At 45.5% G+C, this 15518-nt stretch overlaps 1 protein-coding gene across 1 annotated transcript in view; it reads left to right on the forward strand.

Annotated features, from left to right (window-relative positions):
* The window catches only part of LOC307230148 (copine-9-like), a gene marked incomplete at its 5' end in the record, with an annotated part of 130339 nt that overhangs the window by 83826 nt on the left and 30995 nt on the right, over positions 1-15518 (forward strand). The window contains one exon of the mRNA XM_080000374.1: positions 13569-13632. Within this exon, the coding sequence (XP_079856500.1) occupies positions 13569-13632 (64 nt within the window). The remainder of the gene's footprint in view (positions 1-13568; positions 13633-15518) is intronic.

Genomic DNA, 15518 nt, shown 5'->3' on the forward strand with positions numbered 1-15518 from the left:
TTTGCTCCCTCAAGCCAGTGGCGCCACTCCTCCAGGGCTAGTTTGACGGCCAGGAGTTCCCAGTTGCCTACGTCATAATTGCGTTCGGGTGGGGTGAGCCTGCGGGAGAGAAAGGCACAGGGGTGGAGCTTACTGTCGGTTGGAGAGCGCTGGACAGTACCGCTCTTGACCCTGTGTCTGAAGCATCCACCTCTACCACGAACTGGAGGTTGGCGTCGGGCTGGACCAAGACTGGGGCAGAGGAAAAGCGGCTTCTAAGGTCAAGGAATGCAGCCTCGACCGTGGGGATCCATTTGAAGCCTACTGCGGTGGAGGTAAGGGCTGAGAGGGGAGTGGTGATACGGCCTAAGTTTCAGATGAAGCGTTGGTAGAGGTTTTCAAAACCGAAGAAGCGTTGGAGTTGCTTTCTATTGTTGGGGATTGGCCACTCTGTCACGGCGGCCACCTTCTTGGGGTCGCTCCCCAGCCTCCCTTGGCCAATGATGAATCCTAGGAAGGAAACAGATGGAACATGGAAGACTTCTTGCCCTTGACACTTCTCGGTCTTGACGAACAGACGGTTCTCCAGGAGCCGCTGCAGCACCAGGCGTACGTGTCTCATGTGGTCGGAGAGCGATTTGGAAAAGATCAAAATGTCATCAAGCTACACAAAGACAAATTAATTGAGCATATTCCGGAGGACATGGTTAATTAGGGCCTGGAAGACCGCTGGGACATTTGACAGACCGAAAGGCATTACCAGATATTCGCAGTGTCTGAGCAGGGTGTTGAAGGCAGTCTTCCATTCGTCCCCTTCGCGGATGCGGACCAGGTGGTAGGGGTTGCAGAGGTCAAGTTTGGAGAAGTGGGTGACACCCCGGATGGGGACGAAGACTGCGTCCATCAGGGGTAAGGGGTACTTGTTCTTGACTGTGATGTCGTTGAGTCCCCTGAAGTCAATGCAGGGACGGAGGGTCTTGTCCTTCTTGGTGACGAAGAAGAACCCTGCACCCAGCGGAGACCACGAGGGGCGAATGATCCCGGCGGTGAGAGAGTGGCGGATGTAGGTCTCCATGGACTCCTGTTCGGGCCGGAAGAGGTTATACAGACAACTGCAGGGGAGGGGGGCGCCTGGCAGGAGGTTGATTGCGCAGTCATAGGGGCGATGATGTGATAGGGACAGCGCGCCCTGCTTGCTGAAAACAGGGGCCAGGTACAGATATTGTGATGGAACAAAGGACAGGTCGGGGCTCTTGGGGACCGCCAACGCCCCCTTGCCGCGAACTGAGTGATCGAAGACTCTCCTCATTTTGGGGGTGAACAGATCATAGAAGAGACTCTGGGGGCCCCCCTGACTCCAAAACACAGAACCTCAGCTGAGAGCTGCCCCTCTCAGGCAGGAGATGAGGAATGCGATGCGGGCGCCATCGGAGGCGTACGACGATGGCTGCTGTTGGAAAACCACCGCGCACTGCACTAGGAAGGCGCGGCAGGTGCCGAAATTGCCGTCGTTGGGTGCTGGAGCCGGAACGTGGGGCTCAGAGGGGACGAGGTGGGCGCTAGGAGCCATGGTGGAGGGAGGAGGGAGGGCCGGAGGAGCCGGCGGAATCTGCAGGCTGCTGACGGCCGCCGAGATGGTCCGGAGGTGGTCCGCGATGTCCTGGAGGGCATGGTCATGTTGACCAAGCAGCACTCCTTGGCTCTGGAGTGCGTGGCGGAGCCCCTTTGTGTCGGATGGGTCCATGTTTATGGCCAGACCATACTGTTACAACCGGAGCTAGGAGAGAGCCAAACGCACGACACAGAGGGACAGGAGGCAGACGAAGGATGTTTATTAGACCACTCAGTGGATATGGCCGGGGGGACCCGGTCAGGTAGGGAAGGAGCAGGGCTGGGCAGGGATGATGATGACCAGGATCCGGGTGGAGAGACGGGGAACCGGGCTGGATGGAGAGGGACGGACAGATTGGGTTGACAAGAGGAGACAAGCAGGTAAGGGGAAGACGAAACAATGAGACATAAGCTAGGGACTTGGAACAGGAGCTAGGAGCTAGGAGCTAGGAGCTAGGAGCTAGGAGCTAGGCCAGTAGCGATACAACTTGGTAAGCTAGGTGACAGTCTGGCAATGAATGACTGGGGAGCTGTAAAATAAATACTGTGTGAGTGATGAAGGTAATCGATCCCAGGTCTGTGAAATTGGCTCAAGGAGGGAGCTGCAGATAGGGCAAGAGCGGCCTCTAGTAGCGCTGGGAAGCCGTGGGCCTAACACCCTGTGGCTTAGCCATGCCCCGTTGTCTGACACATAACCCCAAAACCGACTTAGGCCTACCACCCAAGTGTTATCCCAGATACCGTACCTCCCTCCGCTCAACCGCACACTGTTTAGGGTTGGCAGTGAGCCCAACCCGACTCAGGGACTCAATCACTGCGCCCCCATGCTAATTTAATACCCCCAGGTGTCACTGTGAATTATTATGTCATCTAAGGTGGTGTAGACGTGTGGATTCAGGACTCCATGAGTCTCTGAAAGGTGGCTGGGGCTACCCGAATGGGAGTGTTACAAATTGGTACAACCCCTGCGGAGTAGAGAAAGTAGATTTTTCCTTGGACTCTGCCAACAAGGGAATCTGCCGGTAGCTATTGGTTAACTAAAGTGTCGTAAAATATCGGGCCCGCCTTACCGGTCCAGGAGTTTGTTGACACAGGGCATCAGATATGCATCGAATTTTGACACCACGTTCACCTTTCGGTCATCTACACAGAAGCGGACCGACCCATCGGGCTTACCTACCAGCATGATGGGGCTGCACTAGTCACTTGTAGATTCCTCTATCGCCCCCATGTCCAGTATGGCCTTCAATTCTGCCTTTACGACTTTGTGTTTATGTTCGGGCAGGCTGTACGGCCGGGAGCCTACTTTCATCCCTGGGGTCGTCTCCACATTATGGTGAATGAGAGACGTGTGTCCTGGCAGGGTAGAGAAGACATAAGAAAACTGCCATTGTAACGTGGCCATGTCCACGCTCTGGCCGGTGAGAGATGGTTAATGGAAATGGACTGGGGCCGAATCTGTCTTTTTTGGAACCTCCAACCTCCAACTTATCCCCCTTGATCACCGTGACGGCCGGACACAGACACATGCTCCTTCCACTCCTTTAGGAGGTTAAGGTGATAAATCTGAGTCGCCCCACCTCTGTTTGACAGGGGTGGGGCACAACCTTATAATTGACCTCCCAACCCACTGTGTGACCACGAATCGTCCTTGCCACTTTGCGAGTAATTTAGAGCTGAACATAGGAGCAATTCTCATACCTTGTCTCCTGGAGCAAATTGCCTGAGCCGAGCCCAACTGTCGTATAACCAGGGCTGACGTTCCTGAGCCTGGAGCAAATTGTCCAGTGACAAGCTCCACAGCACGTGTAGTTTTGCTCCCAGGTCCATACAATTCTGAACTTTGTTTTCACTGGAGCCTGGCCCTTCCTCCCAGTTTTCCTTAATTAGGTCTCTCCTGCCAAAGAGGAGTTCAAAGGGAGAAAATCTTGTCGAGGCCTGAGGCACCCCCGCACAGCAAATAACGGAGGGTCCCACCATGTATCCTAGTTTTCGGCTATAGTTGTGCACAAACTTAGGAACTATGTTCTTCAGCATCTTATTGAACTACTCCAACAGGCCATCGTTCTCGGGGTGGTTGGTGCTGGTCCGAATTGAGGAGACGCCAAGTAGCTTGTACAGTTTCCAAAGTGTATGTTACATAAAAGAAGTGCCCTGGTGCCCTCAGGAGATGACCTGAAACAGTGCCTATGCAAAGGTTTTGGCCGTAATAATGCGCAATGGCACCCCCTCGGGGTACCAGGTTGCATAGTCGACTAGGACCAAGACGAAATGATACCCACAGGCATGGCGGTCTAAAGGCCAAATGAGTTCCATACCTTCGAGTCTTTCTTACAGCGCCTCAACTAGGAGGAGTGGCCTTAATGGCATGGGTTGGTATAGCCGGAGGATTGACTTATTGGCACTTGGGACACGGGCACACCATTTACACACATCTGCCATTAATCACTGCAGTGTTTTATCGTGACTGGCCATCGGGTTATGGTGAGCTGCCTGGAAAAGAATTTCCCGCCAGCTTTTTGGAACCAACAACTGGGTTATTTCCTCTCCTGACAGAGTGTCCCTTTTCACAGAGAAATAGGGGTGAGTGAGCATGGTGTCTGGAAGCACCAATTTCCCTTTGATTTTAACCACCCGCTCAAAGGCCACTTGTAGGGTACCATCCCGCGATTGCTCTAGTTTCCGTAGTAACCACTGGTCCCCTCAGCATCAACACAGGTCACATAACACTTACATTTTCCTCCCAACCGTGAAGCTCACTCCCCCAACCTCTCTCATTAAAGTGTCAGACCCCGGCCAATCCGTACTCCCAAAGGCAGTGTGACAGGCGGGAGCTAACCACAACCTTCACCTTATGCTTTTTCCTGTTGTGCTTTTTCCCCTTGTAACGAATTCCAAGCCGTACCAACGGATACATGTGAAGATCCCCATGCAAACACTGAATCTCCACCCATGATGCCGCCACCAAAGCCCCGTGTCAAATCAGGCATGCTGGACCATCATCTGAGTCCAGCAAACCATAAAGTCTACCCCATTGTACTCTTACCGGTTACTCTCACATTGTCGATCCCTTTCCAACCGGGGGAGGGGGCTGGCGGACCAGCGACCCGAACCACATGTCCACCCCTCGACCAATGGCCCTCGAAGGAGGTAATTTCAAATAAAACAAGTGAGAGGCCATTGTCTCCCACTTCTCTCCGGTGACCATCGTTTTTACCTGGAAACTTTAATATCCTTGGCTCATTGCCATGCAGATTTCGTTCTCTTTGTGGTTTTTTGAAGCCACGTTTCCTGCGCCACGACCCTGCCGAGTTGTAGAGATCCTCAGAGACACTTTTATACCTTTAAACTGTCCACCTCTTACCTCAACCATTGCAGAGCAACATGTAGCATGTAATTGAGTTATTTTTGGACGAGCAACCAACCTACAAGTTCATTTACATTTTAAATGAATTTGTTAGTTTGATTAAAAAGTAGTTGGGTTTTTATCTGATATTCTGTGTATGAATTTCTGACCGGAGGACACAAGACCCAGAAGAACATGGACCTCTATCACCGTCCTGTGCAGCCATAAACTGACTTTTAATTTTCCAAATTTTATAACAAAATTGTTAACGCCCAAACTTAACTATAAATATTAATTAAAGCTCCTCATCACACTAGTTTTTTTTTTGCCTGTGTATTTGTCTGAGCTGATTTTCCTTAAAAAAACAAAAAACAAACACCATCTTTTTTTCCCCAGCTTTTTAAATCTGTGTAATAATCTCTGTTTGTGTTGAGCAAGAGTTTGTTTTAGGCTACATCAGCATGGCACCAGAAAACCTGAAGCACAACAACAATGGTCCTTTTTATTTTTTTGTGCCCCTCTCTCCATTTAGTCAATTGAGTTGCGTTCTGCTTCAAAACACAGATAATCCACTTAAATATCAATGAAAAGGAATTATAATGCTCCTCGTCTGCAATTAAAAGTCCTCCTCTCATCTTCTATTAAGTTTCTCATCACATTTCACAGGAGGGTGAGCATGAGGCAAGAGAAAAACAAACATGCATAATAAATTGCCCCCCTTTACTTAAAAAGGCCAGCGTACAAATTTTATCTTTCATTAACTGCTCCAGGGGTACACCAGAAAAGGGCACATCTCTCTCTCTCTCTCTCGCTCTCTCTCTAGCTCTCTCTCTTTCTCTCTCTCTCTCTCTCTCTCTCTGTAATTTTTTTCCTTAGGATATTCTGTCGTATGCCTCAACCCTCCCTGGAATTATGATGCTTGACACAGTTTCCAGTGAATTATGTATTCTTAAAAACAATCTACTGTAGTCACCTTCACTCATATCCTTCCAATTCAGCCTGTACACGGAGTGTACTGTTTTTTTTTTTTTGTGTTTGTTTTTATGTAATTACATTTCTATTTTGGGGCGTCTCGCTCAGCTGTAGACGATGCTGTTTTGCATTTGGTTTGCGAGAAACCTTCTTTTCAAATCACGCACCCTAATAATGAATTTATAGCTTGGGCCCCTGAGACAAGCCAAGTTGGTGATGGAGCTATAATTGAAAACTCCAGTGCAGCACTCAACACAATTCATTCACGCTTAAAGAGGGACGAGATCGACACACAAATGCGTGCAAATAAATCCATCAGTAGAGTAGACAGATTTGAGTATGGAGCTAAATTTTACTTGACGGTTTATAACTGTTACAATGCTCAGTGGGATTTTACAGAGGGAATCACACCCACATTCAGAAAAGTTGTACATCTGAATTTTTATTTTTGCCACTGTAATTACAAATTACGAAAGAAACCGGAAGAGAGTAATTCATTGTATTAAAGAGACATTCTAGAGATTCTACATCGTAGAGAGTCATTGTATTATTTATATGGACCTTTATCATCCCAACCCATATCATACCGATCAACAATATTTATGGATCTGTTCCGTTGAGGGATGCCAGTTCACCAGTATAGTCCGTACTTGTGAAATAACTCTTCATTGTGTCAATTGGGTTGCTCTGGCATATTTGAATGGAACAGATCTATAATAATTCTGATAAGCTAGTTTTAAGCTAGTTTCACTTTTTATAAGATAGTTTTACTGTCTGTGTAATAAATACCTATCCCTCCTGTGTCTATCCCTCCCTGAAAGCCTGGAAAGGGAAAGTCTGAAAGCATACTTAATACAGGTTTGGTCTTGCAATGTCAGCATGTAACCAGCACTTGAAGTAAAAAAACAATTCTTAACATCCATTCATTAAGGGGCAATTATGATACATATGTGTAACGTGTATAGATATTTTACATATAATATATAATGCATAATATTTGTCCTTATTATAAATCTATATCATATGTGAAGTACATTAGTACTGTTTATTAATGGGTGACTTTTTTTGAACATTATACACTATTATTGTATTAGCACTCTATAGGCAGCATTCCCATTTCCTTGAATAAAACCTAAAAGTGTGCTTCTAAGAATTGCAAACGTAATTATAGTGAATTGTAACTGTGCCACAAAATCTTAGTGTGAGTAATGATGTTTTCGTTAATTTAAGGTATCTTTTGAATACAATTACAACTTTTGCAATTATTGCAAATATCCTGTGAATAGGGCTGCAATAGTACAATCTTGCTCCATATGTGATGGAGAGCAAAGGAGCTGAGGGAGCGGAATGGAGAGAGAGAGAGAGAGAGATAGAGAGAGAGAGAGAGAGAGAGAGAGAGAGAGAGAGAGAGAGAGAGAGAGAGAGAGAGAGAACATGAAGAGGCTCTAATTAGAGCAAAATAAGGAAGAGCTGAGTCTCCTGATACCTTCGTTCTGTTTATTTCTCTGTCTCTCTCACTCGTGCCATCTCATGCTTTCCAACTTTGTCTATATTTTGCTTTGCTTCCTCCCCCCTCCACCCACCCCTTCCCCTCTGCCCCCCGTCTATTCCTCTCTCTCCCAGCCCATACCTCTCTCTCTATGGAGAACATGAAAGCTTTTCATCGAGTGTTGGATAATTGAATGAGCAGCAGCCCCTGCTGTTAGCCGCCTTGTCACCCCTGTCATCCCCCTCGCCGGGTGACAGGAGCGGGACCGAAGGAGGGATAGAGGTTCGGCAGCAGTGGTGGCGGCCAGCTATGTCACATACGACCATCGGTGCACGCTACCTTACCTTACTGCTTTAGCCCCCGGCTGATTTGCCTTAATTCCTTGACAGTCTTGAGTGTATGCGCTTTTCCGTTAGCCGCAAAACATCATAAGTCACAGACTCCCAGAACTTGGGGGTGGGAATGAGAAATGAGACAGGCTCTTTCGGGCTGACAAACCAAAACCTTTCCTGGTTTAGTGCCTCGGGTGCCTGGACTACGAACTACTATTCTGTAGGCTGAATAAATGTTCAGATGAATAAGTGGCCGGTTAAAATTAAGGTGCTTCATTTAGTCACTTTTGTCCAGTTGCGTTTGATAGTTGGACATTTGTATGGCTTTTTCCTCAAAGCTTTATTCATCAACAACAAGCAAAGTCCAAAATCATTTGGACGAGTCTTATTTCTTATTATTCCATCTATATATCCCTCACCCAGTGACTGACAGCTTTTGCCTTTTTGTGGAATTGTTCACGGTCCAACTATTATTCTGACCAATCACATCATCACCATGGCAACAATTCATTCTTTGTAAAGCTTGGAGTAAATCCTATGGCGCTGCCTTTAGGGCTGTCATATGGCACAGCCAAGACGGTGCTCTCTTTACTGACTGGGACTGATAAGTTATTTTTATTGTATGACTCCAATTTTCACCTCTCATCACGTCTTTTTTAAGGTGAAAATCATTAAACAAAGCTCTCTATTCACTGAACTAATTTTGCAGGACAATGCTCAACATCTCATGGGGTGGGGGTAAGTGTGAGCAGAAATCTTCGAGTCAAAGTAAAGCGCCACGGAAATATATTATACCATTTCACTACAAATAACACCTACTTCAGCTGCTTTGAATTATGATCATCTTTAACATTTTATCCCATTGACTTTGCAAGTGCATATGCTGTGTGGTGGGATGCACCACCATCAGGCTAAAGAACCCAGAACTCCCTTTTGATATACCGACAAAACGGAGCCTTTAAGAAGAGAACAGTGGATACAGGCAAAAATGTGAGGTGTCGGCAGAAAGGACACTCAATATGCCTACGTGCGTACGTGGGCATATTGAGTTTTGAGTTTCAAAATGTACCTTCGCCTCTGTGGTAGGCACAGGGTGCCCAAATAATCCTCTGACATGCTGTTTTTATGTAGCTACAGGAATTTTTTCAGTGCCAACGTGCCAATTGCCTTTTGATGGGTTGAGCTGTCTCTGTACGCTGATGACACACATACTGTATTTATTACAGTTGCACCACTTTGTAACCTTGTTATAAGGTTTGAGAACCTCAAATCTGCGTAAAATTGGAGGCAAATCTTGCAGATGCCGAATATGCTCTAACTACCTGTCTACTTGCTATAAATGATTGGATAAGTAAAAATGTTCTCAAACAAAATGTGTATATGTGTATCTCTGTCTAGGATTCTAGGAAGTAGATGAGAGAGAAACAGTAATTGGGAAAAAAGACAATGTAAGCAAGAAAAGTTAGCACATGGGTTTATTTTGTGCATTTTAGGTGTCATGATAGTAAAATCTCAGAATTTAAATAGGACAATAATTTTCTGAGGAACACTTATTTTTACCATGTTTTGAATGTATTTCATTATTTTAATAATTTTATTATTGTACTTTGTAAATGCATTTTGCTTGCTTTGCTTTTACTGTCACTATCTGACAACCTTATTTTAATGTAAAGCACTTCGAGTTACATCTCATGTATGGAAGGTGTTACATAAATAGAGGTTATTATTATAATTACAATTATTTTTACTATTTTAATTATTATTATTATTAAAATTGTAAATAAGTAAGCCCTGATAAATATTTTAGACCACAGTGTTTGTGCACACTCATCTCTGGGTGGAATTTTGTTTTAAAAAGTTAGGGAGGGATTTTATTAACCAAGGGGTCAGTGGTCAGTGGTTTCCAGGTATTGTTTTTTAATTGGAAACATACACACTTGGACGCACTTTTTGGAGCTGATGAATAAGCGCCAACCTGTAGGCCTCTGCGAGTTGGGAGACACACTCCCAAGAAATTAAAGGATAAAGAAGATTTAACAGCAAATTATTCAATGAATATGCACCGTATCCCAATGTAATAAGGCAATCCCTGTGTTTGTTCCACTTCCTGCTTCGTAGGTTTGTTGTGGTGGAAGACGTCCAAATTAACATTTCTGAAAGATTAGATTCTCAAATCCGGCAGTGTGAATCACTGGACATCCGCTGTGACGGTTTGAGAACTAAACTTGCCACAGCTTAAAGGCTTGGTTAATCACGTCTCGTGCATATCCCACTTTGCTTTCATTCTGCACTCTGAAGTGCCATACGGGAGGTACTGAGTCGCTGTCCATTTTTAGATTTAGGATTTAGTACTTAAAAAAAACCCTCAGGCAAATTACATTACATTTAGCAGACGCTAAATTCTGATGTATTGACTGTGTGTGGACCAGGGAGACCTGTGGGGGCCTAATGAAATACCGTACTCTCAGCTCTCTCGCATTTGAAATCTCCTGCTTTCACGGCTCCGATTTAAACACATTTGAATGTCTCCTGTTTGGAAATCCTTCTCTTGGGTCTTCTTTACCATTTGACATACATTACCTTTATCCCCTGTTTGTCAACAAAATAAACCATTTTAGCAACAAACGACAACTAGGACAAAAAAATAGGTCTTCAGAAATTCAGAAATCTCTTTCCTGATTATTTGCATGTCAACAAATGGCATAAAGTGACAGCAGTGGCATCATTAGAGGTGGGCGTCCGGGGCTTCAGCCCCAAATGTTTTATGAATAGGCCCTGATCTAAAATAGCCCCGCAGGGCTGGCTCTGTGCCCCAATCACTCCCTCTCTGACGGTACCGACTGTGCCCACGACACGCCAGTGATGGGGAGCCCATGATTGGCTCACCAAAACAGTGTGTTTTAATTTTGGATGTAGGTTATTTTATTTTATTCAGTTTCCTGATGGAACGAAACAAGCGGTGTGCGCAATGGGGACACTTTCTCTGTCACCCTTTCTATCTTACAGTTCCGCTTACAGACGTACTGTGAATGTGTGGTCATTGTGTGTGTGAAGTTTGGAACCCGTTGGTTCTTTACAGCAACAGCCTAACAGGGGTTGAATGTGATGAAAACGTGAAAAAAGGATAATCACGATGACTTTTTATAAAATCTCTCCTGGCCACACGAGGGCAGTGCTTGAGGAGAGCAGATCCTGGCCTTACACAACAGGGTCGCCAGGATACCTATGTGGGCAGTGTGCTGTCGTGCTGCTGACTAAATGCTGCGCGGGGATCCCCACCAACGCCATGAATAAATACATATGGAATTAACCTACGTGGAAAACCATGAATGGAGAATCAGGCTCTCCGTGCCAGAGAAGGAAAAGTAGTGCGTATTCCTGTGGAAATGTCACAGCATGATACGACACAATGGGTACAACAAGTAACCCTACGCTCCGATAAATCAATGCACAAAAGGCAAAACCTTAATCGCTTTTTGGCTTTTTGTCCTGTAGCTTATGGGTGTTCTGTTGGCGTTGCATGGAGCACAGCTGTTTGCTGTGTGTGTGTATGTGTGTGTGTGTGATATTGAGTGCGAGAGCTCTTGTGTAATGTGTGTGTGGGAGAGGGGACCCTCAGCAAGCAGTGGAGGGTGTGGGAGGAGGACTGAGTGTGTGTGGGAAAACTCCTGCCCGATAACACTAGACACACAAACACACACAGACACACACACACACACATACATACATACATATTGGACTCTGTACATCTTTAAGCCATTTACTTCATCCTTTGCTTTATCGATTCTTTTCATCCCGCTGTACTTCAGCTCGGTGACATACCTCTTAAAAGCCAGATCGTTTCTCTCACAGCGTGAACAGAGCGTTGAAGGGAAAGTGTCCATTCCCCACAACAGCTGCCACCCTGTGACAACCACGGGGGGACTTTATTTGTGAGATTGTGTGCGCAAGGGATTTTTATTCATGTCTGTCTCTCGATCGTCTATCATGCACAGTCGCCTGCCCCGCCGTTAGCAAGACGATGACTTGAGCATGTGGAGGGGAAAAAAAGTCATTACCATCGCCCCTGCGCTGGGAGACATCAGTCCATTAATCAACTTTAACCTTCTCCATTAAAAGACCGGAACCAAGGAAAGATTGTTTAAAAGGTAGCCATGTGGGAGGCATAGGAAAAAAGGGAACAGGTGTGAATTCATCTCACCTCAATGGGCACTGTTTCACTTTTCAGTCACCTGTGTCAACCAGCCAGGGTGGTTGTGTGTGTGTGTGTGTTTGTGTGTGTATCTGTGTATCCGTGTGTGTGTGTGTGTGTGTGTCTGTCTGTGTGAGTGGCTTTTGTCAGGTATGTATATATTGGCAACTGTGAGTGTCATGTGTATTTACAACTTTGTTGAATCTTGGTGATCTTTGAACAGCTTCCTGATTTCAGCTCGGCGATTGAACAACTGGTGTTGGTTAAATGATCCCATTTACTTATAGGCAAAAGAGACACGGTTTACAATTGTTCTGCAACCAGCCAGGAGAAGGCCAAAGTGAGACCATCTGTATTGTTTCACTTTCAGGCACTACTCACACCACCCAGGGACCAAAACTGTAATTGATTCGATTTTGGTTAGTTGGTTGCTTGGTGGATTGGTTGGTTGCTTGGTTTCTTGGATGGTTGGTTGGTTAGTTGGTTGGTTGATCGGTAGGTTGGTTGGTTGCCTGCTTGCTTGCTTGGATGGTTGGTTGGTTGGTTCGTTGGTTGGTTGGTTGGTGATAGATGGACAATCAATGGATGGACAATCTATTCAGCATGATGGTTCCTTGAGCTTGCGTATAGGGTTGCCACTTCCATGAGACTAAAAATGAGGACACTGCTGCATTCAGGTGAGCCAAAATACAAAGTGAAAATTACCCCCAAACATGTTTTTGGGATGAATGCAGAAAGGTCTGATCCAGAATGGTCAAAGGCGCACCTTTGACCATTCTGGATCAGACCTTTCTTTCGTTTTGGCAACTTGTGGTCTCACACAGCACAAGCACTACTCACACAGTATGATGATTTCATCAGTGAAATGGCAGATTTTTGATTTGAACGTTCTTTCAGCCAAGTAATGTTCGATCACAAGTCTGAAAGGGAAATGAATACACCTCTATTTTAAAGGGATGCTCTCAACGGTAGGACAAATAAGTGGACAGGGTGTTTTAGAAACTGACTTCCAGAGCTAAAACCATTTACTTTAAACAATCAACATTGTTTAGCCATTCTCACATTGCTCGAAATCAAAGTGGAAAGCACTGCACCAAGACATTGTAACTGTGTTGTTTCCCCTTTTTGGAAAAAGTAAGAAAATAAAAAACATAATTTCAGAGCACATGCTCCAATCCAGATCCAATTTACACAGCATTAGAGAGACAGACCCATGATTAGTTACTGGATGGAGAGTCCAATATTCCCTCAAGAGCAATTAGTAAGTGAGATATGGAATTGTGATCAGCCGGAGGAAAGATCAGTGAGGTGCCTCTTTTCAGCAGGAGATGGGGAATCCTCTCTCTCTCTCTCTCTCTCTGCCCTTCTGCCTCTTCCCATATAGGATAATTGGTTATGCTCAGGCTCTGATCAGGGTCAGTGCTTATGTCACTGGTCGTGCAAAGTGATGGGCTGCAGTGAAATCCGTGGTGGGAGACCAAGAGATTATGCATGCTGCCCAGAAAGCGTCTCATGTAATTGAAATGCCATGCAAATGCAACCAAGTCATGTGATAAAGTCACAAGTGCACTCTTTCACTTACTTCTCTCTCTCCCTCTCTCTCTCTCTCTCTCTCCCTCTCTCTGCTTTTCTATCTCGTTCTCTCAGTGGGATTCCCGGGAAGAAGTGTGGAAGCATTATCTTCACAGCTGAGGAGCTCAGTAACTGCAGGGTCAGTATCATGTATCTAGTCCACGGGGCACTTTGGTTGGGTGCGGCCCACGGGTGAGTTGTGGGAGATTTTAATTGGGTCACACAAATGGAATTTGCAGAATTCTGTGTTATTGTGATGACAATAGTATTGAAAATGTTGTGGGAATACACAATTTGTTTTACTGATGATAATAAGAAATTAAAATGAGCCTCTAAACTGCCTGAATGCAATATTGCGACTCATTTATCAACATACAGTATATGTAAAATAGGTAAATACCGTTGTGGTGTGGGGATAGTTAGCAGCCACACCTGTCCTGGGTCTAGGTAATAGGGGCCCAGGATCAGTGTGGCTGTATACCTGTTGCTCGTTGGTTGGTCTAAGGAGCAACAGGTAAAATCCCAATCCCCACACACACACACACACACAGGAGAGGAGCCCTTGTCATGACATGCTGTTCATCTGCTCCTAGGCTTGTTCCACCTAGCCCATTTGCAACAATAAACTTGTGTGTCTGCTACCCCATTGTCTGTGTCTCTGCGTTGGAGGGCCCTGAAAACGTTATTCGGGTTGCATGTGGCACCTGCCACAACCATCTTCAATAATACATGCATAAAACAACTTGTGATTTATCAAACAGTTCTTATGTCTGAGAAATGGTTGGTGCACCTATTCAAGCTACAATAGCATTGTTTCATGTAGAAATAGCTTCTGAAAGAATGTTCAAAAATATGATATATTTCCTCTGCTCACAGTTTATAGATATGTCCCATTGTAAATTGGGTCACATTGGTTTGTCATTTTTAAAAAGAGGCTCCCCAGAGATGAAAAGTTAGAAAAAAAAGACAGCTTAAGGGCCAGAACCACACACACACACACACACACCAACGGTGGCGGATTGTACCACGTAGTGGGGACACAAGGGGGGGGTGACTGAGGAAGTGTTCCCGTTACTCGCGGTGCTTTATATATTTATAGTCTCTGTAAAGCAACAAGAAATAAGTGTTCTGAGTTTGTCTCACCACAGAAAAATGTGTGCGAATTTGAATGATAAAAAGAATTGTTAAGTAAATTGAAAAGCAAAAAAAGGCAGTTCCCTCTGCTCTGAGACACTGGGGTCGTGTCCGTTAAAGACACTGAAACCATGCTCAATCGCGGGAGAGGTGCAGCCTCTCTCAAGTTTCAAATATCACTGATCTAATACATACATATACAAATCCAAAATCAGAAAACCATTAACGGGCTGTCGGGTTGTCCTGAAGTTAATAATAGAACATGAGAAAATGGGATATTTGTTGCGGGGAGCGTTGTGTCTCCCCAGCTCCGTGCACTCCCGGGAGCGGGACTCTGTTCCAGCTCCTTGTGCACCCGGGGAGCACCCCGCTCAAAGCCCCGCCCTGTGTGGCCCTCCCAAAAAACACAAAAATGGTGATAAACATTTTAACGGTACCTGTAGCTTTCGCATCAAGTTCAAGTCTCTTATGCTGGCCTGCAGAGTGATTGCTGGGAATGCTCCCACCTACTTAAATGCTCTTGTAAGAGCGCATGTTGCCCCCTGGGTGCTGCGCTTGTCAAATGAGCGTCGCCTGGCTCTGCCGGCCATACAGCCACGGCAATCCAGGTTATTCTCATTTGTAGTTCCACGTTGGTGGAACGAGCGGCCAAAAATGACCAGAGCAGGGACCTCCCTCTCTGTCTTTAAGAAGCACTTGAAGACCCAGCTCTTCAGAGAGTACCTCCTCTCCTAACTTACAAGTACTTAGCACTACCTAGCAGTATTTATTGTTACACTAATGTCTCTCTCGCAATGTAGCTTGAATGTTATTCTCCCTTGTAAGTCACTTTGGATAAAAGCGTCTGCTAAATGACTAAATGTAAATGTAAATGTAACGGCCTAACTCCAC

This window comes from Zeus faber (genome assembly GCF_960531495.2).
Source record: "Zeus faber genome assembly, chromosome: 5".
Classification (NCBI taxonomy): domain Eukaryota; kingdom Metazoa; phylum Chordata; class Actinopteri; order Zeiformes; family Zeidae; genus Zeus; species Zeus faber.